Source organism: Stenella coeruleoalba (genome assembly GCF_951394435.1).
Source record: "Stenella coeruleoalba genome assembly, chromosome: 12".
Taxonomy (NCBI): Eukaryota; Metazoa; Chordata; class Mammalia; order Artiodactyla; family Delphinidae; genus Stenella; species Stenella coeruleoalba.
In genome coordinates this window covers 17,082,898-17,109,216 of record NC_137158.1, presented here as the reverse complement: position 1 = coordinate 17,109,216, position 26,319 = coordinate 17,082,898, and the positions used below count along the sequence as shown (strand labels likewise).

The following is a 26,319-nucleotide window of genomic DNA, read 5'->3' as shown; positions in this document are numbered from 1 at the left end:
ACCAGAAAACTACTAGAGCTCATCAATGAATCTGGTAAAGTTGCAGGATGTAAAATTAATACACAGAAATCTCTTGCATTCCTATACACTAACAACGAAAGTTCAGAAAGAGAAATTAAGGAAACAATCCCATTCACCATTCAAACCAAAAGAATAAAATACCTAGGAATAAACCTACCTAAGGAAGTAAAACTCCTGTGTGCATAAAAGTATAAGATGCTGATGAAAGAAATCAAAGATGACACAAACAGATGTAGAGATTTACCATGTTCTTGGATTGGAAGAATCAGTATTTTGAAAATGACTGTTCTACCCAAAGCAACCTACAGATTCAATGTAAGCACTATCAAATTACTAATGGCATTTTTCACAGAACTAGAGCAAAAGAATCTTAAAATTTGTATGGAGACACAAAAGAACCCAAATAGCAAAAGTAATCTTGAGGGAAAAAAACAGATGAATCAGACTCCCTGACGTCAGACTATACTACAAAGCTACAGTAATCAAGGCAATATGGTACTGGCACAAAAACAGAAATATAGCTCAATGGAACAGGATAGAAAGCCCGGAGATAAACTCATGCACCAATGGTCAACTAATCTATGACAAAAGAGGCAAGGATATACAATGGATAAAAGACAGTCTCTTCAATAAGTGGTGCTGCGAAAACTAGACAGCTACATGTAAAAGAATGAATTAGAACATTTTCTAACACCATACACAAAAATAAACTCAAAATGGATTAAAGACCTAAATGTAAGACCAGACACTATAAAACTCTTAGAGGAAGTCACAGGCAGAACCCTCCCTACATAAATCACAGCAAGATCTTTCTTGATCCCCCTCCTAGAGTAATGAAAATATAAACTTTACACATTTCTGACTGACTCCTTCATTTTCAAAAGCCTTAAAATAGTTGTTTAAAAATATTTTTGTAATTTTTAAAATGCGAAAGTTTTATCTATGGTTGTAATCACTGCCTTCTTTATACAGCCATTATTAGAAGACCTGGTTATATGTATTTTTAGTTAGAAGTATTTTGTGTTTAAATAACTCTAAAATCATCTGCTCTTATGTTGTTAGAAAGCACATTGCAGTTGTTAAGTTCAATCACAATACCATATGAATTACCTAAACTTAAATCCTGAACACTTATCAATATGTGTTTAAAACCAGTGCCTGTATAATCAAAACCTTCTCTCTCTGACTTTTCATAAATGGGATAAGCTTATATTTAACCAAAACAGATGTAATTCTGAAAGGGTACTAGTAGAAGTCCAAAATCCTCAGATGAAGTTTATTTTTCCAAGACTCATTTCATTGTTCACTGGATAAAACACGTCCCCATGTTCCATGATTTCAAATTTATTATGCTTTGAAGAATACTGATAATTCATTTTAAAACAGGCCAGAAAGATTAGGGGAAAGAAACATGAAACATCTCACATTTCCTAATTTCTTTTATTTTACCAGTGTTATTTAAATGAAATTTAATTGGCTCTTTTTTGGTTTTATGTTTCCAGTGTTTTATTGCCCTCAGATAAGATTTGAGTCCTAATGAGAAAAAAATCATTAAATTTTAAAATGTAATTCATCTTTTTACTTTACAAAGTGTGTTAGAACTTTGAAGAGTTTTGATGGCTCTTCCTGTGCTTTATATTATGTGACATAGTTGCCTTTTCAAGGTGTGTAGAATATAATCAGTTAATCCATTTTCTTCCGTTTGTTTGTTAGTTGAAACTTTAATAAGGATAAGGAAAAGTAAAGCAAAGGAGAGAGAAAAATGAGAGAGGAAGAAGGAGAGAGAGAGTTTGGAAATCATATTTTCTTTTATTTTCATTTTTTCATCTTACTGATGGAAATAAAAGAAATTTCATGTATATATTTGTAGCACTGCTAGTGGTTGTTTTACCTTGGTTTCTCTTCTCCACTGGACTGGGAGCGTCTTGAGGTTAAAGAGGTATCTACACATCCTTGGATCTTTTAATGCCTATCTCAGTGTCTGACATGGCGTATGCAATGCTAGTCTTTGCTGAACGAATGAATAAATATTGGGTTTTATTTTCTAAGCTTACATCTATCTTGATACTCATTTGCAGTTAAATTGAACACATTGTTCTTTTAGCCTCAGTGGAAGAGAGAAGAGGGTCATATTTCAGTGAGGAAACAAATAGGAAAAGGAAAGCAGTCAGTAAATCATTATCAGAGGGTATAGACAATTGTACTATTAGCCTTTTATAGATAATCAGATTTCTGCCCACTGAAGCAAAACCATCCTCAACAAGAAACTGTGAATTGATTAAAGCTTTGTTCTACTCTGGCTGACTTCCAGCATTCTTGTGTTTTATACAGAACACAGACAAATTTTGGATTCTGTAGTACAGGATTACATGATATACAAAGAGGATCAGTACCACAGCCGTCTGCCTCTCTACCAGAAAAGTCTGCAATAATTTGCACCAGATGGTGCTTCAGAAGTCTTTAGTTTATAACATTTTCTAAAGAACATTTCTAAAGAACTCATGACTAAACTCAGGGTAAAACTGAGAAATAAAACTGTAAAATCTGTGGAATAAAGTTGAATAGTTCTCTATTTGTTAAAAAGTATTTGTACTGTTGCTACATATGTATAGGGCGCTCTCCCTTAGTATGGTTGAACAGGATGATGTATAAACAGGATTGGGGGAAAGTTCTGGAAATAAAAATAGACAATGATCTTTGTGAGCATTTTTACTACACTATTGAAATAATTTACAATGTATATGCATTAGTGTGCATATATTTTAAATTAATCAAAAATTGGTTTGCTATATGATAGTGTCTTAAATGTTAGGTTTCTTTCAATTTCCAACTTACATATTATTAAGTAGTTGGGTACTACTGCTGGTGTTACTCAAGATGTGATTCCCACATGGAACATGCCAGGGATGTGAGAAGAGACATTAGTATTCTGATATCAAATATACTTGAATGTGAAGCTTTCAATTACCTGATACGTAAGACTTTCAAAGAGTCATGTACTAAAGACGCAGAAGTAGAGAATGGACTTGAGGACATGGGGAGGGGGAAGGGTAAGCTGGGATGAAGTGAGAGAGTAGCATTGACATATACACACTACCAAATGTAAAATATATAGCTAGTGGGGAGTAGCTGCATCACATGGGGAGAACAGCTCGGTGCTTTGTGACCACCTAAATAGGTGGGGTAGGGAGGGTGGGAGCGAGACGCAAGAGGGAGGGGATATGGGGATATATGTATACCTATAGGTGATTCACTTTGTTATACAGCAGAAGCTAACATAACACTATAAAGCAATTATACTCCAATAAAGATGTTAAAATAAATAAATAAGAATGCACATCATAAATAAATAAATATATAGAAGTATGAGAAGTTTATTCCAGCAGCACTGTGTTAAATAAACCCTGTCAGATACTGTGGATGAAGGCATAAACTGTACATAACAATGTGCCCAGTGGTTATAAAAATGATAAGAAGATTCTACCAGCACAGAGATTGACAAAGAATTTTAACAAGGACTGTATATCCTCAAACCATTGGCAAAATATTTGATCATATCTTCCTTTGATCAATAATTTATAAATATTAAAAACCCAATATAGTAGCTATAAAAAAATTCTTTAGAATAAAAGAGAACATATTTGGAAGACTCAGAGAAAATATAATACCTGTAAATTATTTTACCAGAAAATAAGAAAATTATTTTGCATCCTCAGTGGGAAAAAATATGACATGGCTCATACAACACAGAAATCCAGTTTGATAAAGAAAAAAATAAAACGAATAAAAAGGCCAGAATATGAGGTGATTAGGAAAATGTAAGAAAAAGAAGACTGTGAAAAAAAATCAAATGCTACAGCAGTGTTCAAACTTTATTTGAAGGTTTAAATATAATAAATATAATAAGAAATGCAAAGGAGAAATTCAAGTTTTGTATGGTATTTATAGAAAATGGGCAAAAAATGTAATAATGTGGGATGCAAAAATTTAGAGAACAGGGAATGGAGAGCCAAAAAAATTATTAAGAAAAAAATAAGCAAAATTTTACAGTTTTAGCCCTTACATTTAAGTCTTTAATCCATTTTCAGTTGATTTTTGTGTATGTTGTATGATAGAGGCCCAGTTTCATTCTTTTGCATGTGAATATCCAGTTCTCCCACATTTCTCCAGGGCAGACATACAAATGACCAACAGGTATAGGAAAAGATGCTTGACATTGCTAATCATGAGGGAATGCAAATCTAAATCACAGTGAGATATCACCTCACACCTGTTAGGATGGTAATTATCTAAAAACCAAAAAGATAACAAGTGTGGCAGCATACGGAGAAGTTGGAACAGTTGTACAATGTTGATGGGAATGTAAAATGGTGCACCACTATGGATAACACTATGGAAGATCCTCAAAAACTAAAAATAGAACCACCATATAATCTGGCAACCTTACTCCTGGATATATATCCAAAAGAATTAAAATATGGATCTCCAAGAAGTATCTGTTCTCCCCTGTTCACTGTAGCATTATTCACAATAACCTATATGTGGAAACACTCCAAAATCTATCAACAGATGAATCGATTAAGAAAATGTGGTGTATACATACAATGGAATATTATTCAACCTTAAAAAAAAAAGAAGGAAATTCTACCATTTGCAACCATATGGATGTTCCTTGAAGACATTATGCTAAGCGAAATAAGTCAGGCACAGAACACTTACTGCGTGATTCCATCCATATGAGAAATCTAAAAGGGTTAAACTTATCAAAAAGTAGAATGATGGTCTCCAGAGGCTGGGAGGAGGGGGAAATGGGGATTTGATGTTCAGTACATTATACAAGGTGAATTATTTCTAGATATCTGCTGCAAAGCATAGATCCTATAGTTAATACAGTGCTGTGCATCTAAAAATTTAAGAGGATAGATCTCATGTTAAGTGTTTTTAACACACATATACACACAAAACAAAGGGACACAAGAAAACTTTTGGAGGTGATATGTTTATTACCTTGATTGTGGTGATGGTATCATGGGTGTGTATATATGTCCAAACTGTATAATATATGTGGAGTTTTTTTGTATATCAATTATACCTCAATAAAACCAAAAAAGTAAAAAATAAAGGCACCCCATAACCCTTAGCAAACATCATACTTAATGGTGAAATATTGAATACTTTCCCTTTGCTGTAGTGAAAAGATAAGAATGCTCACCTTTAGTACCTTTATTTAATATTTTATCAAAAACCCTACTGAGTTCAGTAAGTCAAGAAAAAGAAATGATAGTGTATGTATTGGAAAATAATTATTAAACACAAAAATATAGTATTATACATTATAATATACATTATACAGAGTGAAGCAGAATATACTGATAAATTATTAGAATAAGAGACTTTTTAGCACGTTGCTGGTTACAAAACAAACGACAGCTATTTTTGTTTCATGTCCAATTCCCATGTTTCTCTGCCTTCCTCTTTCTAGAAGGGAATAGCATTTCCCAGATTTCCTTGCTTTCCATTTCCAAATAGCTTTAGTCTACACAGGTATATAAGAAGACTGCAAGGCAGGAAGGAAAGGAAAAGGCAGGATATCCCCACTCACCTGCTTTAAACAGCATCAACAAAAGCAGTTACATTCCTTAACACCACCGCCGTTGGTCCATCAACTGCTGAACAACGCTGAGCTCCATAATCTCAGGTCTTGAAAGACAGACTCGCTATAGTTCCTGCTTCTGTGTGATGGACCTGCTCCTGAGCTCATCTTTTCCTTTTATCTTTATAGTCATAGAGGTGTGAGGGAATTCCTGCTACTGCTTGTTTTTGATTTCCTTGTTTCTGGGTTATTTCTATGTTCTTCCATTACACAGGTAAATAGCTTCTTATATTAAATTACCTCTGCTTGAAATACATGTGATGCTTTCCATTTTCTGACTAGATTCTGACTGATATAGTTTCTAGTATCAAGACTCTCAATATGAGATCGAAGTGTTCTGTTTTTTGAGTATTAATACTTTGATAATGTATTTTCTAGTACAAATGGGATACTGGTAATGTGTGATTTTATGAAATTATGATCTATAAATGCTTGGGTGAAGTGTTGGTTGCCTGCAAGGCTTAGGAGGCCAAGTAGTTGTTCTACTTGACAGTAGAGATATCATAATGACTACGAAGTCTGAGAAGTAAGATGACTACTTATGAAAGTGCTGGAGTGTACAGAAAAGGCACTGGATTTATAATGCTTACATTAAGGCAGTGTCAGCGGAAACCCCAGGCCTTCTGCATAACCTTAAAATAATCACTTTTTTTTTTCTTGTTCAAGGTTCAGCAACTTATTTTCTATAAAGGGTCAGATAGTAAAAATTTCAGGACTTGTGGGACAGTCTATGTTACATAATCTTTTTCCTATTAACCCTGTAAACCATTCTCAGCATGGGCTCTGGGCTATACTTTTCAGTTTTCAGATTCCTGTTTTAGTAACCTCAGAGAATACGTGGTTTAGGATTATATCAAAAAATAAATATGCGTATTTCACAATCAAAACTCAAGTCATTTTTTGTTTAATTTAGGACATTATTTGGAATGAGTGAGATTCTGATCTTTTTTATTGGATTGTTTTAGATAAGCTCTGATGAAACTTGAACCTCTAAATATTTCTAAGCTCCCTTTGCAGGCAGAAATAGCCTCTCTTCTCCTGTCTAAATAGATTAGTCTGGGACTTCCCTGGTGGTCCACTGGTTAAGAATCCATGCTCCCAGTGCAGGGGGCCTGGGTTTAATCCCTGGTCAGGGAACTAGATCCCACGTGCTGCAACTAAAGATCATGCATGCTGCAACTAAGACCCGGCACAGCCAAATAAATAAATATTTAAAATAATAAATAAATAGATTAGTCCTTCCATTCTTAAAGCTCCTGTGAGGCTTGCTTCACAAGGGGCATCCTGTTCTTTTAATAATTCACCCAAATGCCCTTCATTACTCTCAAGTCCATAAGTAGGTAAATATCAATATGCCCAAGGAGGAAACCTACAAGAATCACCTCTATAAACAGATAGCTTACAAACCAAAGAATTGCAATATATTGCTAATATATATCAGCTGGAACACAGGGAGTATGTCTGGGATTGGATTTTTTTTTTTTTTTTTTTTGTGGTAAGCGGGCCTCTCACTGTTGTGGCCTTTCCCGTTGCGGAGCGCAGGCTCAGCGGCCATAGCTCACGGGCCCAGCTGCTCCGCAGCATGTGGGATCCTCCCGGACCGGGGCACGAACCCGTGTCCCCTGCATCGGCAGGCGGACTCGCAACCACTGTGCCACCAGGGAAGCCCTGGGATTGGATTTTAAGAATGTTACACCAGAGAGAATAAATTTATTAACATAGGTGTGTTTAATCAAGATTCTTTTTTTTTTTAACATCTTTATTGGAGTATAATTGCTTTACAATGGTGTGTTAGCTTCTGCTTCACAAAAAAATGGATCAGTTATATATATACATATGTTCCCATCTCTCTTCCCGCTTGCGTCTCCCTCCCTCCCACCCTCCCTATCCCACCCCTCCAGGCGGTCACAAAGCACCGAGCTGATCTCCCTCTGGTATGCGGCTGGTTCCCACTAGCTATCTACCTTACGTTTGGAAGTGTATATATGTCCATGCCTCTCTCACGCTTTGTCACAGCTTACCGTTCCCCCTCCCCATATCCTCAAGTCCATTCTCTAGTAGGTTTGTGTCTTATTCCCATCTTACCCCTAGGTCCTTTATGACCTCTTTTTTTTTCTTATATTCCATATATATGTGTTAGCATACAGTATTTGTTTTTCTCTTTCTGACTTACTTCACTCTGTATGACAGACTCTAGGTCCATCCACCTCACAACAAATAACTCAGTTTCGTTTCTTTTATGGCTAATATTCCATTGTATATATGTGCCACATCTTCTTTAGCCATTCATCTGATGATGGGCACTTAGGTTGTTTCTATCTCCGGGCTATTGTAAATAGAGCTGCAATGAACAATTTGCTACATGACTCTTTTTGAATTTTGGTTTTCTCAGGGTATATGCCCAGTAGTGGGATTGCTGGGTCATATGGTAGTTCTATTTGTAGTTTTTTAAGGAACCTCCATACTGTTCTCCATAGTGGCTGAACCAATTCACATTCCCACCAGCAGTGCAAGAGTGTTCCCTTTTCTCCACACCCTCTCCAGCATTTATTGTTTCTAGATTTTTTGATGATGGCCATTCTGACTGGTGTGAGATGATATCTCATTGTAGTTTTGATTTGCATTTCTCTAATGATTAATGATGTTGAGCATTCTTTCATGTGTTTGTTGGCAGTCTGTATATCTTCTTTGGAGAAATGTCTATTTAGGTCTTCTGCCCATTTTTGGATTGGGTTGTTTGTTTTTTTGTTATTGAGCTGCATGAGCTGCTTGTAAATTTTGGAGATTAATCCTTTGTCAGTTGTTTCATTTGCAAATATCTTCTCCCATTCTGAGGGTTGTCTTTTGGTCTTGTTTATGGTTTCCTTTGCTGTGCAAAAGCTTTGACGTTTCATTAGGTCCCATTTGTTTATTTTTGTTTTTATTTCCATTTCTCTAGCAGGTGGGTCAGAGAGGATCTTGCTGTGATTTATGTCATAGAGTGTTCTGCCTATGTTTTCCTCTAAGAGTTTGATAGTTTCTGGCCTTACATTTAGGTCTTTAATCCATTTTGAACTTATTTTTGTGTATGGTGTTAGGGAGTGATCTAATGTCATACTTTTACATGTACCTGTCCAGTTTTCCCAGCACCACTTATTGAAGAGGCTGTCCTTTCTCCACTGTACATTCCTGCCACCTTTATCAAAGATAAGGTGTCCATATGTGCATGGGTTTATCTCTGGGCTTTCTATCCTGTTCCATTGATCTATCTTTCTGTTTTTGTGCCAGTACCATACCGTCTTGATAACTGTAGCTTTGTAGTATAGTCTGAAGTCAGGGAGCCTGATTCCTCAGGTTACTTCTTTCGTTCTCAAGATTGCTTTGGCTATTCGGGGTCTTTTGTGTTTCCATACAAATTGCAAAATTATTTGTTCTAGTTCTGTGAAAAATGCCAGTGGTAGTTTGATAGGGATTGCATTGAATCTATAGATTGCTTTGGGTAGTAGAGTCATTTTCACAATGTTGATTCTTCCAATCCAAGAACATGGTATATCTCTCCATCTATTTGTATCATCTTTAATTTCTTTCATCAGTGTCTTATAATTTTCTGCATACAGGTCTTTTGTCTCCTTAGGTAGGTTTATTCTTAGATATTTTATTCTTTTTGTTGCAATGGTATATGGGAGTGTTTTCTTGATTTCACATTCAGATTTTTCATCATTAGTGTATAGGAATGCCAGAGATTTCTGTGCATTAATTTTGTATCCTGCCACTTTACCAAATTCATTGATTAGCTCTAGTAGTTTTCTGGTAGCATCTTTAGGATTCTCTATGTATAGGATCAGGTCATCTGCAAACAGTGACAGCTTTACTTCTTCTTTTCCGATTTGGATTCCTTTTATTTCCTTTTCTTCTCTGATTGCTCTGGCTAAAACTTCCAAAACTATGTTGAATAAGAGTGGTGAGAGTGGGCAACCTTGTCTTGTTTCTGATCTTAGTGGAAATGCTTTCAGTTTTTCACCATTGAGGATGATGTCTGCTGTGGGCTTGTCATATATGGCCTTTATTATGTTGAGGAAAGTTCCCTCTATGCCTGCTTTCTGCAGGGTTTTTATCATAAATGGGTGTTGAATTTTGTCAAAAGCTTTCTCTGCATCTATTGAGATGATCATATGGTTTTTCTCCTTCAATTTGTTAATATGGTGTATCACCTTGATAGATTTGCATATATTGAAGAATCCTTGCATTCCTGGAATAAACCCCACTTGATCATGGTGTATGATCCTTTTAATGTGCTCTTGGATTTTGTTTGCTAGTATTTTGTTGAGGATTTTTGCGTCTATGTTCATCAGTGATATTGGCCTGTAGTTTTCTTTCTTTGTGACATCCTTGTCTGGTTTTGGTATCAAGGTGATGGTGGCCTCGTAGAAGGAGTTTGGGAGTGTTCCTCCCTCTGCTATATTTTGAAAGAGTTTGAGAAGGATAGGTGTTAGCTCTTCTCTAAATGTTTGATAGAATTCGCCTGTGAAGCCATCTGGTCCTGGGCTTTTCTTTGTTGGAAGATTTTTAATCACAGTTTCAATTTCAGTGCTTGTGATTGGTCTGTTCATATTTTCTATTTCTTCCTGATTCAGTCTTGGCAGGTTGTGCATTTCTAAGAATTTGTCCATTTCTTCCAGATTGTCCATCTTATTGGCATAGAGTTGCTTGTAGTAATCTCTCATGATCTCTTTTATTTCTGCAGTGTCAGTTGTTACCTCTCCTTTTTCATTTCTAATTCTATTGATTTGAGTCTTCTCCCTTTTTTTCTTGATGAGTCTGGCTAGTGGTTTATCTATTTTGTTTATCTTCTCAAAGAACCAGCTTTTAGTTTTATTGATCTTTGCTATTGTTTCCTTCATTTCTTTTTCATTTATTTCTGATCTGATTTTTATGATTTCTTTCCTTCTGCTAGCTTTGGGGTTTTTTTGTTCTTTCTCTAATTGCTTGAGGTGCAAGGTTAGGTTGTTTATTCAAGATGTTTCCTGCTTCTTAAGGTGGGCTTGTATTGCTATAAACTTCCCCCTTAGAACTGCTTTTGCTGCATCCCATAGGTTTTGGGTCGTTGTGTCTCCATTGTCATTTGTTTCTAGGTATTTTTTGATTTCCTCTTTGATTTCTTCAGTGATCACTTCATTATTAAGTAGTGTATTGTTTAGCCTCCATGTGTTTGTATTTTTTACAGATCTTTTCCTGTAATTGATATCTCGTCTCATGGCATTGTGGTCAGGAAAGATACTTGATACAATTTCAATTTTCTTAAATTTACCAAGGCTTGATTTGTGACCCAAGATATGATCTATCCTGGAGAATGTTCCATGAGCACTTGAGAAAAATGTGTATTCTGTTGTTTTTGGATGGAGTGTCCTATAAATATCAATTAAGTCCATCTTGTTTAATGTATCATTTAAAGCTTGTGTTTCCTTAATTATTTTCATTTTGGATGATCTGTCCATTGGTGAAAGTGGGGTGTTTAAGTCCCCTACTATGAATGTGTTACTGTCGATTTCCCCTTTTATTGCTGTTAGTATTTGCCTTATGTATTGAGGTGCTCCTATGTTGGGTGCATAAATATTTACAATTGTTATATCTTCTTCTTGGATCGATCCCTTGATTATTATGTAGTGTCCTTCTTTCTCTCTTTTAATAGTCCTTATTTTAAAGTCTATTTTGTCTGATATGAGAATTGCTACTGCAGCTTTCTTTTGGTTTCCATTTGCATGGAATATCTTTTTCCATCCCCTTATTTTCAGTCTGTATGTGTCTCTAGGTCTGAAGTGGGTCTCTTGTAGACAGCATATATATGAGTCTTGTTTTTGTATCCATTCAGCCAATCTGTGTCTTTTGGTGGGAGCATTTAGTCCATTTACAGTTAAGGTAATTATCGATATGTATGTTCCTATTCCCATTTTCTAAATTGTTTTGAGTTCGTTATTATAGGTCTTTTCCTTCTCTTGTGTTTCTTGCCTAGAGAGGATCCTTTAGCATTTGTTGTAAAGCTGGTTTGCTGGTGCTGAACTCTCTCAGCTTTTGCTTGTCTGTAAAAGTTTTAATTTCTCCATCAAATCTGAATGAGATCCTTGCTGGGTAGAGTAATCTTGGTTGCAGGTTTTTCTCCTTCATCACTTTCAGTATGTCCTGCCATTCACTTCTGGCTTGCAGACTTTCTGCTGACATATCAGCTATTAACCTAATGGGGATTCTCTTATGTGTTATTTGTTGTTTTTCCCTTGCTGCTTTTAATATGCTTTCTTTGTATTTAATTTTTGACAGTTTGATTAATATGTGTCTTGGCGTATTTCTCCTTGGATTTATCCTGTATGGGACTCTCTGTGCTTCCTGGACTTCATTAACTATTTCCTTTCCCATATTAGGGAAGTTTTGAACTATAATCTCTTCAAATATTTTCTCAGTCCCTTTCATTTTCTCTTCTTCTTCTGGAACCCCTATAATTCGAATGTTGGTGCATTTAATGTTGTCCCAGAGGTCTCTGAGACTGTCCTCAGTTCTTTTCATTCTTTTTTCTTTATTCTGCTCTGCAGGAGTTATTTCCAGTATTTTATCTTCCAGGTCACTTATGCGTTCTTCTGCCTCAGTTATTCTGCTATTGATCCCATCTAGAGTATTTTTAATTTCATTTATTGTGTTGTTTATCGTTGTTTGTTTCATCTTTAGTTCTTCTAGGTCCTTGTTAACTGATTCTTGCATTTTGTCCATTCTATTTCCAAGATTTCGGATCATCCTTACTATCATTATTCTGAATTCTTTTTCAGGTAGACTGGCTATTTCCTCCTTTGTTAGGTCTGGTGGGTTTCTACCTTGCTCCTTCATCTGCTGTTTTTCTGTCTTCTCATTTTGCTTATCTTACTGTGTTTGGGGTCTCCTTTTTGCAGGCTGCAGGTTCATAGTTCCCGCTGTTTTTCATGTCTGTCTCCAGTGGCTAAGGTTGGTTCAGTGGGTTGTGTAGGCTTCCTGGTGGAGGGGACTAGTGTCTCTGTTGTGGTGGATGAGGCTGGATCTTGTCTCTCTACTGGGCAGGTTCACGTCTGCTGGTGTGTTTTGGGGTGTCTGTGGCCTTATTATGATTTTAGGCAGCCTCTCTGATAATGGGTGGGGTTGTGTTCCTGTTTTGCTAGTTGTTTGGCATAGGTTGTCCAGCACTGTGGCTTGCTGGTCGTTGAGTGAAGCTGGGTGCTGGTGTTAAGATGGAGGTCTGGGAGATTTTTGCCGTTTGATATTATGTGGAGCTGGGAGGTCTCTTGTGGACCAGTCTCCTGAAGTTGGCTCTCCCACCTCAGAGGTACAGCAATGACTCCTGGCTGGAGCACCAAGAGCCTTTCATCCACACGGCTCAGAATAAAAGGGAGAAAAAGTAGAGGGAATTAGTAGAAGTATGAGGAAAGAAAGAAGGAAAGGAGAGAAGGAAGGAAGAAAGAAAGAAGCAAAGAAGGAAAGAAGTCAAGAAGGAAAGGAGGGAGGGAGGGAGGGAGGAAGGAAGGAAGGAGGGAAAGAAGAAAGAACAGAAAGAATGAAGATACAGTAAAAATACAATAAAGTATAATAAAGTTATTGAATTAAAAAATTCTTATTTAGGAAAAAAAAAAAAGGGACGGATAGAACCTTAGGACAAATGTTGGAAGCAAAGCTATACAGACAAAATCTTATACAGAAGCATACACATACACCCTCACTAAAAGAGGTAAAGGGGGAAAAATCATAAATCTTGCTGTCAGAGACCACCTCCTCAATTTGGGATGATTCGTTGTCTAAAGGAGGGAAGGAAGGAAGGAAAGAAAGAAAGAAAGGACGAAGGTAAAGTATAATAACGTTATTAAAATTAAAATTGATTATTAAGAAAAAAATTTTAAGAAATAAACATGGACGGATAGAACCCTAGGACAAATGGTGGAAGCAAGACTATACAGACAAGATCTCACACAGAAGCATACACATACACATTCACAAAAAGAGGAAAAGGGAAAAAAATCATAGATCTTGCTCCTAAAGTCCACTTCCTTAATTTGGGATGATTGGTTGTCTATTCAGGTATTCCACAGATGCAGGGTATATCAAGTTCATTGTGGAGCTTTAATCTGCTGCTTCTGAGGCTGCAGGGAGGGATTTCCCTTTCTCTTTGTTCTCACAGCTCCCAGGGGCTCAGCTTTGGATTTGGCCCTGCCTCTGCATGTAGGTCGCTGGAGGGCGTCTGTTTTTTGCTCAGACAGGACGGGGTTAAAGGAGCCGCTGATTCGGGGGTTCTGGCGCACTGAGGCCGGCGGGGAGGGAGGGGCAAGGAGTGCGGGGCGGGCCTGCGGCGGCAAAGTCCGGCGTGACTTTGCACCAGCCTGAGACCCGCCGTGCGTTCTCTCGGGGAAGTTGTCCCTGGAACCTGGCAGGTTCCTGGCAGTGGCGGGCTGCACAGGCTCCACGGAAGAGGGGTGTGGAGAGTGACCTGTGCTCGCACACAGGCCCCTTGGTGGCGGCAGCAGCAGCCTTAACGTCTCCCGCCCGTCTCTGGAGTCCGCATTTTCAGCCGCGGCTCGCGCCCGTCTCTGGGGTCCGCGCTTTCAGCCGCGGCTCGCACCCGTCTCTGGGGTCCGCGCTTTCAGCCGCGGCTCGCGCCCATCTCTGGGGTTCGCGCTTTTAGCCGCGGCTCGCGCCCGTCTCTGGAGTTCCTTTAAGCAGCGTTCTTAAACCCCTCTCCTCACGCACCAGGAAACAAAGAGGGAAGAAAAAGTCTCTTGCCTCTTCGGCTGGTCCAGACTTTTCCCTGGACTCCCTCCCGGCCAGCTGTGGCGCACTAGCCCCCTGCAGGCTGTGTTCACGCCGCCAACCCCAGTCCTCTCCCTGCGCTCCTACCAAAGCCGAGCCTCAGCTCCCAGCCCCGCCCGCTCCGGCGGGTGAGCAGACAAGCCTCTCGGGCTGGTGAGTGCCGGTTGGCACCGATCCTCTGTGCGGGAATCTCACCGCTTTGTCCTCCGCACCCGTTGCTGTGCACTCCTCCGCGGCTTCGAAGCTCCCCCCTCTGCCTCCCGCAGTCTCCGCCCGCGAAGAGGCTTCCTAGTGTGTGGAAACTTTTCCTCCTTCACAGCTCCCTCCCCCTGGTGCAGGTGCCGTCCCTATTCTTTTGTCTCTGTTTTTTCTTTCTTTCTTTTGCCCTACCCAGGTACGTGGGGAATTTCTTGCCTTTTGGGAGGTCTGAGGTCTTCTGCCAGCCTTCAGTAGGTGTTCTGTAGGAGTTGTTCCACGTGTAGATGTATTTCTGGTGTATCTGTGGGGAGGAAGGTGATCTCCACGTCTTACTCTTCTGCCATCTTCAAGGTCCCACCCTGTATTTAATTTTTGACAGTTTGATTAATATGTGTCTTGGCGTATTTCTCCTTGGATTTATCCTGTATGGGACTCTCTGTGCTTCCTGGACTTCATTAACTATTTCCTTTCCCATAATAGGTAAGTTTTCAACTATAATCTCTCCAAATATTTTCTCAGTCCCTTTCTTTTTCTCTTCTTCTTCTGGAACCCCTATAATTCGAATGTTGGTGCGTGTAATGTTGTCCCAGAGGTCTCTGAGACTGTTCTCAGTTCTTTTCATTCTTTTTTCTTTATTCTGCTCTGCAGTAGTTATTTCCACTATTTTATCGTCCAGGTCACTTATGCGTTCTTCTGCCTCAGTTATTCTGCTATTGATCCCATCTAGAGTATTTTTAATTTCATTTATTGTGTTGTTCATCATTGTTTGTTTCATCTTTAGTTCTTTTAGGTCCTTGTTAATGTTTCTTGCATTTTGTCTATTCTATTTCCAAGATTTTGGATCATCTTTACTATCATTATTCTGGATTCTTTTTCAGGTAGACTGCCTATCTTCATTTGTTAGGTCTGGTGGGTTTTTATCTTGCTCCTTCATCTGCTGTGTGTTTTTCTGTCTTCTCATTTTGCTTATCTTACTGTGTTTGGGGTCCCTTTTTGCAGGCTGCAGGTTCGTAGTTCCCGTTGTTTTTGGTGTCTGTCCCCAGTGGCTAAGGTTGGTTCAGTGGGTTGTGTAGGCTTCCTGGTGGAGGGTACTAGTGCCTGTGTTCTGGTGGATGAGGCTGGATCTTGTCTCTCTCGTGGGCAGGTCCACGCCTGGTGGTGTGTTTGGGGTGTCTGTGGACTTATTATGATTTTAGACAGCCTCTCTGCTAATGGGTGGGGTTGTGTTCCTGTTTTGCTAGTTGTTTGGCATAGGGTGTCCAGCAGTGTAACTTGCTTGTCATTGAGTGCAGCTGGGTGCTGGTGTTGAGTTGGAGATCTCTGGGAGATTTTTGCTGTTTGATATTATATGGAGCTGGGAGGTCTCTTGTGGACCAGTGTCCTGAAGTTGGCTCTCCCACCTCAGAGGTACAGCAATGACTCCTGGCTGGAGCACCAAGAGCCTTTCATCCACACGGCTCAGAATAAAAGGGAGAAAAAGTAGAGAGAAAGAATTAGTAGAAGTAGGAAGAAAGAAAAGAAAGGAAGGAAGGAAGGAAGAAAGGTGGGAGGGAGGGAGGTAGGGGGGAAGGAAGAAAAAAAGAAAGAAGATACAGTAAAATAAAGATAAAATATAAATTTATTATAATAAAAAATAATTATTAAGAAAAAAAAAAACGGATGGATAAAACCCTGGGATAAATGGTGGAAGCAAAGCTATACAGACAAAATCTCACACAGAAGCATACCCACTCACAAAAAGAGGAAAAGGGGAAAAAATAAATCTTGCTCTCAAAGTCCACCTCCTCAATTTGGGATGATTCGTTGTCTATTCAGGTATTTCACAGATGCAGGTACATCAGGTTGATTGTGGAGCTTTAATCCGCTGCTCCTGAGGCTGCTGGGAGAGATTTCCCTTTCTCTTTGTTCTCACAGCTCCTGGGGTTCAGCTTTGGATTTGGCCTCGCCTTTGCGTGTAGGTCCCCGGAGGGCGTCTGTTCTTCCCTCAGACAGGATGGGGTTGAAGGAGCCGCTGATTTGGGGGCTCTGGCTCACTCAGGCCGGGGGGACAGAGGGGCACGGAGTGCGGGGCGGGCCTGCGGCGGCAGAGGCCAGCGTGATGTTGCACCAGCCAGAGGCGTGCTGTGCGTTCTCCCAGGGGAGTTTTCCCTGGATCACGGGACCCTGGCAGTGGCGGGCTGCACAGGCTGCCCAGTAGGGGGGTGTGGATAGCGACCTGTGCTCGCACACAGGCTTCTTGGTGGCGGCAGCAGCATCCTTAGCGTCTCATGCCCGTCTCTGGGGTCCGCGTTTTTAGCCGCGGCTCGCGCCCGTCTCTGGAGCTCCTTTAAGCAGCGCTCTTAATCCCCTCTCCTCGCACACCAGGAAACAAAGAGGGAAGAAAAAGTCTCTTGCCTCTTCGGCAGGTCCAGACTTTTCCCCGGACTCCCTCCCGGCTAGCCGTGGCACACTAACCCCCTGCACGCTGTGTTCACGCCGCCAACCCCAGTCCTCTCCCTGCGCTACGACCGAAGCCCGAGCTTCATCTCCCAGCCCCGCCCGCTCCAGCGGGGGAGCAGACAAGGTTCTTGGGCTGGTGAGTGCTGGTTGGCACCGATCCTCTGTGCGGGAATCTCTCTGCTTTGCCCTCCACAGCCCTGTTGGTGTGCTCTCCTCTGCGGCTTCGAAGCTCCCCCCCCCACCGCAGTCTCCGCCCGCGAAGGGGCTTCTAGTGTGTGGAAACCATTCCTCCTTCACAGCTTCCTCCCACTGGTGCAGGTCCCGTCCCTATTCTTTTGCCTCTGTTTATTCTTTTTTCTTTTGCCCTACCCAGGTACATTGGGGGTTTCTTGCCTTTTGGGAGGTCTGAGGTCTTCTGCCAGCGTTCAGTAGGTGTTCTGTACGAGTTGTTCCAGGAGTCGATGTATTTCTGGTTTATCTGTGGGGAGGAAGGGGATCTCCGCGTCTTGGTCTTCTGCCATCTTCCCGGAAGTCCCCAAGATTCTTGATTTAATGTGTTACTGCGAACAGCTGTAAGTGACCCAGCAGGTTATTAGTTTGATTGACCGAATCATGGTTTTAATGATGACTTCAATTCAATAAAATTTCAACGACAGAATTTCCCTGGCATAATTTGTAGGAAGCAATCAAGACAGAGAGATGCAAGTAGTGGACTGAAGTTATTATGTAGAAATAGAACAGCGTTTCCTTGACTCTAACCACCAGGAGGACCCAGTGGACACTCCACTCTCTAAAACATTACAAAATTAAATAATAACAAGAGAGACGGCATCCCTAAAATCTCCATGATGGCTGTCTCTTAGGCTAGGACTGATAGTGTGAAATGCTGCCTTTAAAATGAACTTCCTGAATTCAAAAGAGATGATGGAATTCTGGAGCAAGGAGTCCAGGTAAGAGTAAGTAGCCATGAGAAACAATGTGGTCACCAACACTGTGATAGGCATCATGGATAAGGTGGAGATAAGAGTATTTTGACAAAGTAAAGGAATCTATGAGAGTGGTTTATGATTTACGGTGAGCCAAGGAATGAAACAGATGGTCAGTTCACTAAAGTGCTACTTCATCTACAGGTGTCTGTGGTTTTATTGCCCTTTGCAGTACTGAGCTTCCCAGATATTGTGTTTTTTACAAGTTGACGTTTTGTGGAAACCCTACATGGAGAAATTCTATCAGCACCATTTTTCGAGCAGCAATTGCTCACCTCATGTCTCTGTGTCACATTTTTGCAGTTCTCAAAATATTTCAAACTTTTCGTTATTAATTATTATGTTTGTTATGGTGACCGGGTGACCTTTGATGTGACTACCATATTGTCATTGCTTTGGGGAAACATGAACTGCACCCTCATAAGATGGCTGTGAACTTAACTGATAAATATTGTGTGTATTCTGACTGCTCCACCAACCAGCCATTTCCCTCTCTCTCCCATCTCTCTCCCTCTCCTCAAGCCTCTCTATTCCCTGAGACACAGCAATATTGAAATTAGGCCAATTAATAGCCCTACAATGGTCTCTAAGTGTTCAAATGAAAGGAAGGGTTGTACAGCTCTCACTTTAAGTAAAAAGATAGAAATAAATTAGCTTAGTGAGGAGGGCATGTACAAAGCTGAGATAGGGCAGAAACTAGGCTTCCTGTGCCAAACTGCCAAGTAAATGCAAAGGAAAAGTTCTTGAAGGAAATTAAAAGTGCTCGTCTGGTGAATACATGATAATAAGAAAGTGAAAGGGCCTTATTGCTGATAAGAAAGTTTCAGTGGTCTGGTTAGGAGATCAAACCAGCTACAACATTCTCTTATGCCAAAGCCTAACCCAGAGCAAGGTCCTAACTCTCTTCAATCCTATGAAAGCTGAGAGAGGTAAAGAAGCTGCAGAGAAAAGTTTGAAGTTAGCTGAGGTTGATTCATGAGGTTTAAGGAAAGAAGCTGTCTCCATAACATTAAGGCAGAAGTGCTGGTGTAGAAGCTGCAGCAAGTTATTCTGAAGATCCAGCTGCGATAGTTAATGAAGGTGGCTACTCTAAACAGTAGATTCCAATGCAGACAAAACCACCTTCTATTGGAAGAGCATGCCATCTAAGACTTTCATAGCCAAAGAGAAGTCAATGCCTGGCTTTGAAGTTTCAAAGGACAGGCTGACTCTCTTGTTAGGGGCTAATGCAGCTGGTGACTTGAAGTTGAAGCCAGTGCTGATTTACCATTCCCCACATCCCAGGGTCCTGAAGAGTTACGCTAAATCTACTCTGCCTGTTCTCAATAAATGGAGCAACAAAGTCTCAAAGAGAGTACATCTGTTGACAACATGGTTAACTGAATACTTTAAGCCCACTGTTGAGACATACTGCTTAGAAAAAAAGATTCCTCACAAAATATTACTACTCACTGACAATGCACCTGGTCAGCCAAGAGCTCTGATAGAGATGTACGATGAGATTCATGTTGTTTTCATGCCTGCTAACACAACATCCACTCTGCAGCCTGTAGATAAAGGAGTCATTTTGACTCTCAAATTTTATTATTTACGAAATACATCCCATAAGGCTATAGCTGACACAGATAGTGGATCTGATGGATCTGGGCAAAGTCAATTGACAACTCTATGGAAAGGAGTCACCATTCTAGATGCCATGAAGCATATTAGTGATTCATGGGAAGAGGTCCCAATAACAACATTAAGAGGAGTTTGGAAGAAGTTGATACCAACCCTCATGGATGATTTTGGAGAAAATAACTGCAAATGTGGTGGAAATAGCTTTGCAACCACCTAGAGGGGTGGGGTAAGGAGAGTGGGAGGGAGATCCAAGAGGGAGGGGATATGGGGATATACATACACATAGAGCTGATTCACTTTGTTATACAGCAGAAACTGACACAACACTGTAAAGCAATTATAGTCCAATAAAGATGTTAAAAAAAAAAAGTGGAGCCTGAACATGTGACTGAGTTGCTGCAATCTCATGATAAAACTTGAACAGGTGAGGGGGTGCTTCTTATGGATGAGCACAGAAAGTGGTTTCTTGACATGGAATCTACTTCTGGTGAAGATACTACAAATATTTTTGAAATGAAAATAAAGGATTTAGAGTATTATGTATGTAACTTTGATAGAGTAGGGGCAGGGTTTGAGAGGACTGCTGCCATTTTGAAAGTTCTGTGAGTAAAATGCTATGAAAGGGCGTTGAAAGTGACAAAGATATCGTTAGTGAGAGGAAGGGTCAACTAATGTGGCAACTTCACTGTTGTCTTATTTTAAGAAACTGCCACAGCAACCCCAGCCGTCAGCAGCCATCAGCACTGGCGCAAGACCCTCCACCAGCAAAAAGATTATGACTCACTAAAGGCTCAGGTGATGGTTAGTATTTTAAAATTAAGGTATGTACATTGTCTTTTAGATATAATGCTATTGTACACTTCATAGACTACAGTAAAAAGTGTAAACGTAACTTTTATATGTACTGGGAAACTAAAAGAATTATGTCCCTCACTTTATTGTGGTATTCGCTTTATTGCATTGATCTGGATCTGAACCTGCGATATCTCCAAGGTATGCCTGTGTATAAACAAATATTCCCTAGGCATGGTGAGCAGTCAGCTTATTTGAACTGTCAACATAGTCATGGCTTCTCACCCAATTAGCAGTCCCTTATAGAAGGGGAGTCTGATATCTTTGAGGAAGTACTCTGCAATAAGATTATAGTATTGTGGTAGGCAGAATAATGAACCCCCAAAGATGTCTTTGTCCTAATCCAGGAAAACTGTCACTATGTTAGAGTATATGGACTATGTTAGCTTATATGGCAAAATAGAATTAAGATTGATATGGAATTAAGATTTCCAGTCAATCAGCTGACATTTAAAAAGGGTGATTTTTCTGCCTTATCCAGATTAATTCAATGTAACTAAAAGAGTCCTTAAATTGGAAGGGGAGGCTAAAAAGAGATCAGAGAGTCAAAGGGAAATGTTACAAGGAAGAATGGCCAGAGAGATGAAACGTTGCTGCCTTTGAAGATGGAGGAAGGGAGCCAGGAATGTGGGCAACCTCTAGAGCTGGAAAATGCAAGGAAATATTTTCTCTTAAAGGTGCTGTAAGGCCAACTGGCCCGAGGCAGGGGAACGCAATCAGACTCACAGGTTGCATCAGACCGAAACTCTCCGGACCACCCAGTTCCAGAAACTGACCTGGAGACTTTCCGGACCACCCACTTCCAGGAACTGACCTGGGGACTTTCCACCCGGCCCAGCCTTCCCGCCTTTCGAGGGGCAGGACTAACGGTCCCAAGACTGATGCAACCGGCACCAGATATTGCCACGATACCCGAAGAGACCACCAAATAAGGATTATCCTGCGCCCTCCCAGATTCACCACACCCCTTTCCCTTCTTCCCCTATAAAATCTTGCCCAAGCCTCGCCCGGGCGCGACTTCTCTGGCCCCTTTCTCTCGGACCAGTGAACCTCGCCCGGGAGCGCTCCCTAATAAAGCTCACTTGAAGCTTTCCTCTGTTTCGCGGTGCCGTTTGTTAAGATCCGACCTTACATTTGGTGCCGAAACCCGGGAGGGGTAAAGCCCCGCGGGTTACCGCGCGGGCCGCTCCTCCCCTCCCCCAGGAGACAACCAGGGAACCTCTACTCATCCACCCGATCCAGCAGAACACGGGGTAAGTCCCCCTCCCTTGTTCCCTCCGACCCCCAGAGTCCCGGCCCACCGGACTCCCTGTCCCTAATCGCGGCCGCGTCAGGGACTCCTCCGTTCTCTCTCCGGGCCTCGGGCAACTGTGGAGACGTCCCAATCGCCTGACCACCCTCTGACCTGCCGTGAATTGGAGACTGAGACCAGGGACGCCTCTCTCCCTCTCCAATCACTCAGGGACAGACTGGGGGTCATGGGAACCTCACAATCGAAACCAGATCCTAAGACGCCCCTGGGGTGTCTCCTAGCCAATTTTACAGCCCTCAGTTTCTCCCAAGATCTCCGTCGCCGACGGCTTATCCTCGAGACAATCAATCCAAATGGCCTCCTGAAGGGACTTTCGATTTTAACATCCTCCGTGATCTAGATAATTACTGCCGCAGGACGGGCAAATGGTCTGAGGTCCCCTATGTCCAGGTTTTTTGGTATTTGCGCTCTCGCCCCTCCCTTTGCATCAATTGTTCTACCTCTCAAATCCTCCTTGCCAAACAAACATCTCTTCCTTCCAAAACCTCAATCCCCTTGGAGGATGATTCCTCCCCACTAACCGACCCACCCGAATCTCTCGCCTCTCCCCCCTCCAGAGCTCCTCTCCAACCTCCACCCTACCCTGAAGCGGTCCCTCCTCCTCCCGAACCCTGCTCCGCCTCCCTCAACGGTTTCTCCTCCCACGCCCCTTGCTTCGCCAATTAGTGCACATACACGCTCTCACGACTCCCAAGATCCAAATCTCCTCTGCCCTCTGAGGGAGGTAGCAGGAGCGGAAGGACTGGTCAGAGTCCATGTCCCTTTCTCTCCCCAGGACCTCTCTCAAATTGAAAAACGATTAGGCTCCTTCTCTGCCGACTCCTCCCACTACATCAAAGAATTTCGCTACCTATCTCAAGCTTACGATCTAACCTGGCACGATATCTTTGTGGTTCTGTCCTCTACCTTAACCCCTGACGAAAGGGAAAGAATTCAAACGGCTGCCCGAAACCATGCAGATCAGGTTCACCTTACCAACAACTCCATGCCTGTCGGAGCGACTGCCGTACCTGGCACCCATCCAGGCTGTACTTATCAGGATGGCCACGATGGCCGTCGTAAACGGACCTCATGATCCAATGCCTCCTGGCTGGCATGCAGGCTGCCGCTCATAAGGTAGTCAATTTTGAAAAACTAAAGGAGAGAACCCAAGAACCTAACAAAAATCCAGCTATCTTTCTCAATCGCCTTACGGAGGCTTTAACTCTCTACACCCAGCTGGATCCTGACACCCCAGCAGGGGCAGCGGTCCTGGCCACCCATTTTATCACCCAATCAGCCACGGACGTCCGAAAGAAATTAAAACGGGCAGAAGACGGCCCTCAAACCCCTATTCGAGGTCTGGTAAAGATGGCCTTTAAACTCTACAATGGCCGTGAGGATTTGGCAGAATCCAGCCGACAGGCTCGGGTGCACCAGAAGGTGGCCCTCCAAACCCAAGCTCTTGTAGCCGCCCTAAGGCTGGCCATCTCCCATGGATCACAGCATCCACGGGGTCCACAAAAGGCAACCCCGCCGGGGGCCTGCTTCAAATGCGGAAAAGAAGGCCACTGGGCTCGCCAATGTCCCAATCCCCGACCTCCTCCTAAGCCCTGTCCCAGCTGCGGGCTAACGGGCCACTGGAAGAGTGACTGCCCTACGACTGGCCCTCCCTCAGCGTCTCCACACAGGGGGCAGGCCGACCCAACGGCATTACCACTCGAACTGCTGGGATTGGCTGACGACTGACGGTGCCCGGACTCGAAGACCCCCATCACCGTCACCGAGCCCAGGGTTAACACTACAGGTAGCAGGTAAGTCCATCTCATTTCTGGTGGACATGGGGGCTACCTATTCGGTCCTGCCTACTTATTCCAGGCCAGTTTCTCCTTCCCAGATCTCGGTCATGGGTATTGATGGCAAACCATCCTTCCCACTCCAGACCGGTCCACTCCCATGTCATATCGAAGGACTCCCTTTTACTCATTCCTTCTTAGTCATACCATGCTGCCCAGTTCCCTTGCTAGGCCGAGATGTCCTTTTCCACTTAGGGGCCTCCCTCCAGCTGGTTAGACTTGACCCTAAGGTCCCCTCCTCCCAACTCCTGCTTCCTCTTCTCGGCCTGTCTCTAGAACCCTCCCCCTCCTATCCCCCTCTTCCAATCACACCGAACCCAATCAATGCCCAAGTCTGGGATACTTCTAAGCCCATAATAGCAACACACCATTCCCCCGTCCTCATCTGCCTAAAGGACCCCTCCAAATTTCCATCAAGACCCCAATTTCCCATCTCTTAGACTCACCTTAGGGGCCTACAACCTATTATCACCAGACTCCTAAACCAGGGACTCCTTATCCCCACTGGCTCTCCCTGCAACACCCCCATCCTGCCTGTCCGCAAGTCCTCTGGGGATTATCACCTGGTCCAGGACCTCCGACTAATCAATGAGGCCATAATTCCTCTCCACCCAGTAGAACCAAACCCATACACCTTGCTCTCCCATATCCCCCCATCCACAGCCCACTTTACGGTTCTGGATCTCAAAGATGCCTTTTTCACTATCCCCCACATCCCGACTCCTATTTCCTCTTCTCCTTTACCTGGACGGATCCGGATACTCATACTTCCAGTCAGCTCACCTGGACAGTTCTTCCCCAGGGCTTCCACGACAGTCCTCACCTCTTCGGTCAGGCGCTGGCACGGGACCTCACTTCCTGCTCCCTTACCCCCAGCACACTCCTTCAATATGTAGATGACCTCCTCCTTTGTAGCCCATCTCTCAGCCTCTCAAGACAACACACTGCAGATCTCCTCAATTACCTTGGCTCTCATGGTTATCGGGTCTCCCCAGCCAAGGCTCAGTTATCTGTATCTTCTGTAACCTACCTGGGGCTCCACCTTACCCCTACCACAAAAGGTCTAACAGCCGATCGCACCTGGATTATCCATGAACTCCAGCCTTCGGAAACAGCGGAACAAATTCTCTTTCTGGGCCTCGTAGGATTTTTCCGACACTGGATCCCTAACTTTGCTCTCCTCACTAAACCCTTATATCTAGCCGCTAAAGAAACCCCTCAAGGACCCCTCACCTCTTCTTCCGCCATTCGACAGGCCTTTCTCACCCTCCGTAACGCTGTGATATCTTCTCCTTCCCTTTCTCTGCTCAACCCAAACGACCTTTTCACCTTCTTGTGGATGAACGGGCCGGAATAGCCACTGGACTCCTTGCCCAGCCTGTAGGGCCTTCCTACCGCCCCGTGGCTTACCTCTCCAACCAGCTAGACCCAACCATTCGGGGATGGCAACCATGCCTTCGGGCCCTAGCGGCGGCAGCCGAACTGACCAGACACTCAAACTGACTCTGGCCCACCCACTAAGCGTGTTTTCCTCCCACCGGCTGGTCGACCTCCTAGGCCACAAGTCTCTCTCCCTCCTGGGCCCCTCCCGCATCCAGGAGTTCCACCTAATGTTCAGTGAAAAGCCTGCTATCTCCCTCGACTCCCACCCCCCCCCCACCCCCCGCCTAAACCCGGCCTCCCTCTTGCCTATCTCTGATACCGGGACCTCCCCTTCCCACTCCTGCCCCCAAGTCGTAGAGGCCCTCAGCCCACCTAGGGAGGGACGCTTTGATACTCCACTGTTAAACCCGGACCGCACCCTCTTTGTAGATGGCAGCTCAATACTCGGCCCCGACGGACGCTGCCGGGCGGCCTATGCGGTAGTAACCATCTCAACCATTATCGAGGCCAACCGCCTCCCAGAAGGGACAACCTCTCAAAGGGCTGAACTGATAGCACTCACACGGGCCCTCGACCTCTCTAAGGGCCAAAGGGCCATCTTTCTCCCTATGGTCGCAGGCATTTCCCTAGCCTCCTCTCTCGTTGCTGCGGGCATTGGGGAAGGAGCCCTAACACACAGTGTCTCAACATCCCGTGACCTAGAACAGAAACTCCAGCTAGCCATCGAGGCTTCTGCCACCTCCATCACCTCCCTCCAGCGCCAGATCACCTCAGTAGCCCGAGATGCCCTCCAAAATCGACGTGCCCTGGACCTTCTGACAGCCGACAAAGGAGGTACCTGCCTCTTCCTACAGGAAGAGCGCTGCTACTACATCAACGAGACAGCGGTCGTTGAGGACAATGTAGATGCTCTCTGGCGCTTAAACGAAGAACTCCAACGCAGGCAGCGACAGTCCACCTCCCCCAGTTCCCGATTGGTGGCAGTCCACCCTCTACACCTGGCTAACACCAATCCTAGGCCCCTTAATTCTCATCTGTATCTTGCTCATGTTTGCTCCCTGTTTTCTTAGGTTCCTTCGCAGGCGCATGGAGGAAGCCTCTCGGGTGGCCACAAACCAAATGCTCCTCGGCCCTTACACCTTGCTTCCTACAGAATCATCCACTGGTCTCCCCTAAGCCTCGGACCTCTGGTCGCCCGACTCCCCTTTCGACGCCTCCATTCAGCAATAA

The 26,319-nt window shown here is 43.0% G+C and overlaps 1 protein-coding gene and 1 long non-coding RNA gene across 5 annotated transcripts in view; one reads left to right on the top strand and one right to left on the bottom strand.

Moving 5' to 3' along the window:
* Positions 1-21,582, top strand: part of LOC307195514 (uncharacterized protein) — a 169,349-nt gene extending 147,767 nt beyond the window's left edge. For 2 of the 3 annotated variants that reach the window (XM_079939625.1, XM_079939626.1), the window contains 2 exons: positions 20,411-20,528; positions 21,237-21,582. In XM_079939625.1, the coding sequence (XP_079795751.1) occupies positions 20,411-20,528; positions 21,237-21,372 (254 nt within the window). In that variant the 3' untranslated portion in view covers positions 21,373-21,582. The remainder of the gene's footprint in view (positions 1-20,410; positions 20,529-21,236) is intronic. The other variant, XM_079939627.1, reaches the window with a different exon arrangement.
* LOC307195515 overlaps positions 17,459-26,319 on the bottom strand; it is a 442,270-nt gene continuing 433,409 nt past the window's right edge. For both annotated transcript variants that reach the window (XR_013830847.1, XR_013830848.1), the window contains one exon: positions 17,459-17,671. This is a non-coding gene — a long non-coding RNA (uncharacterized lncRNA). The remainder of the gene's footprint in view (positions 17,672-26,319) is intronic.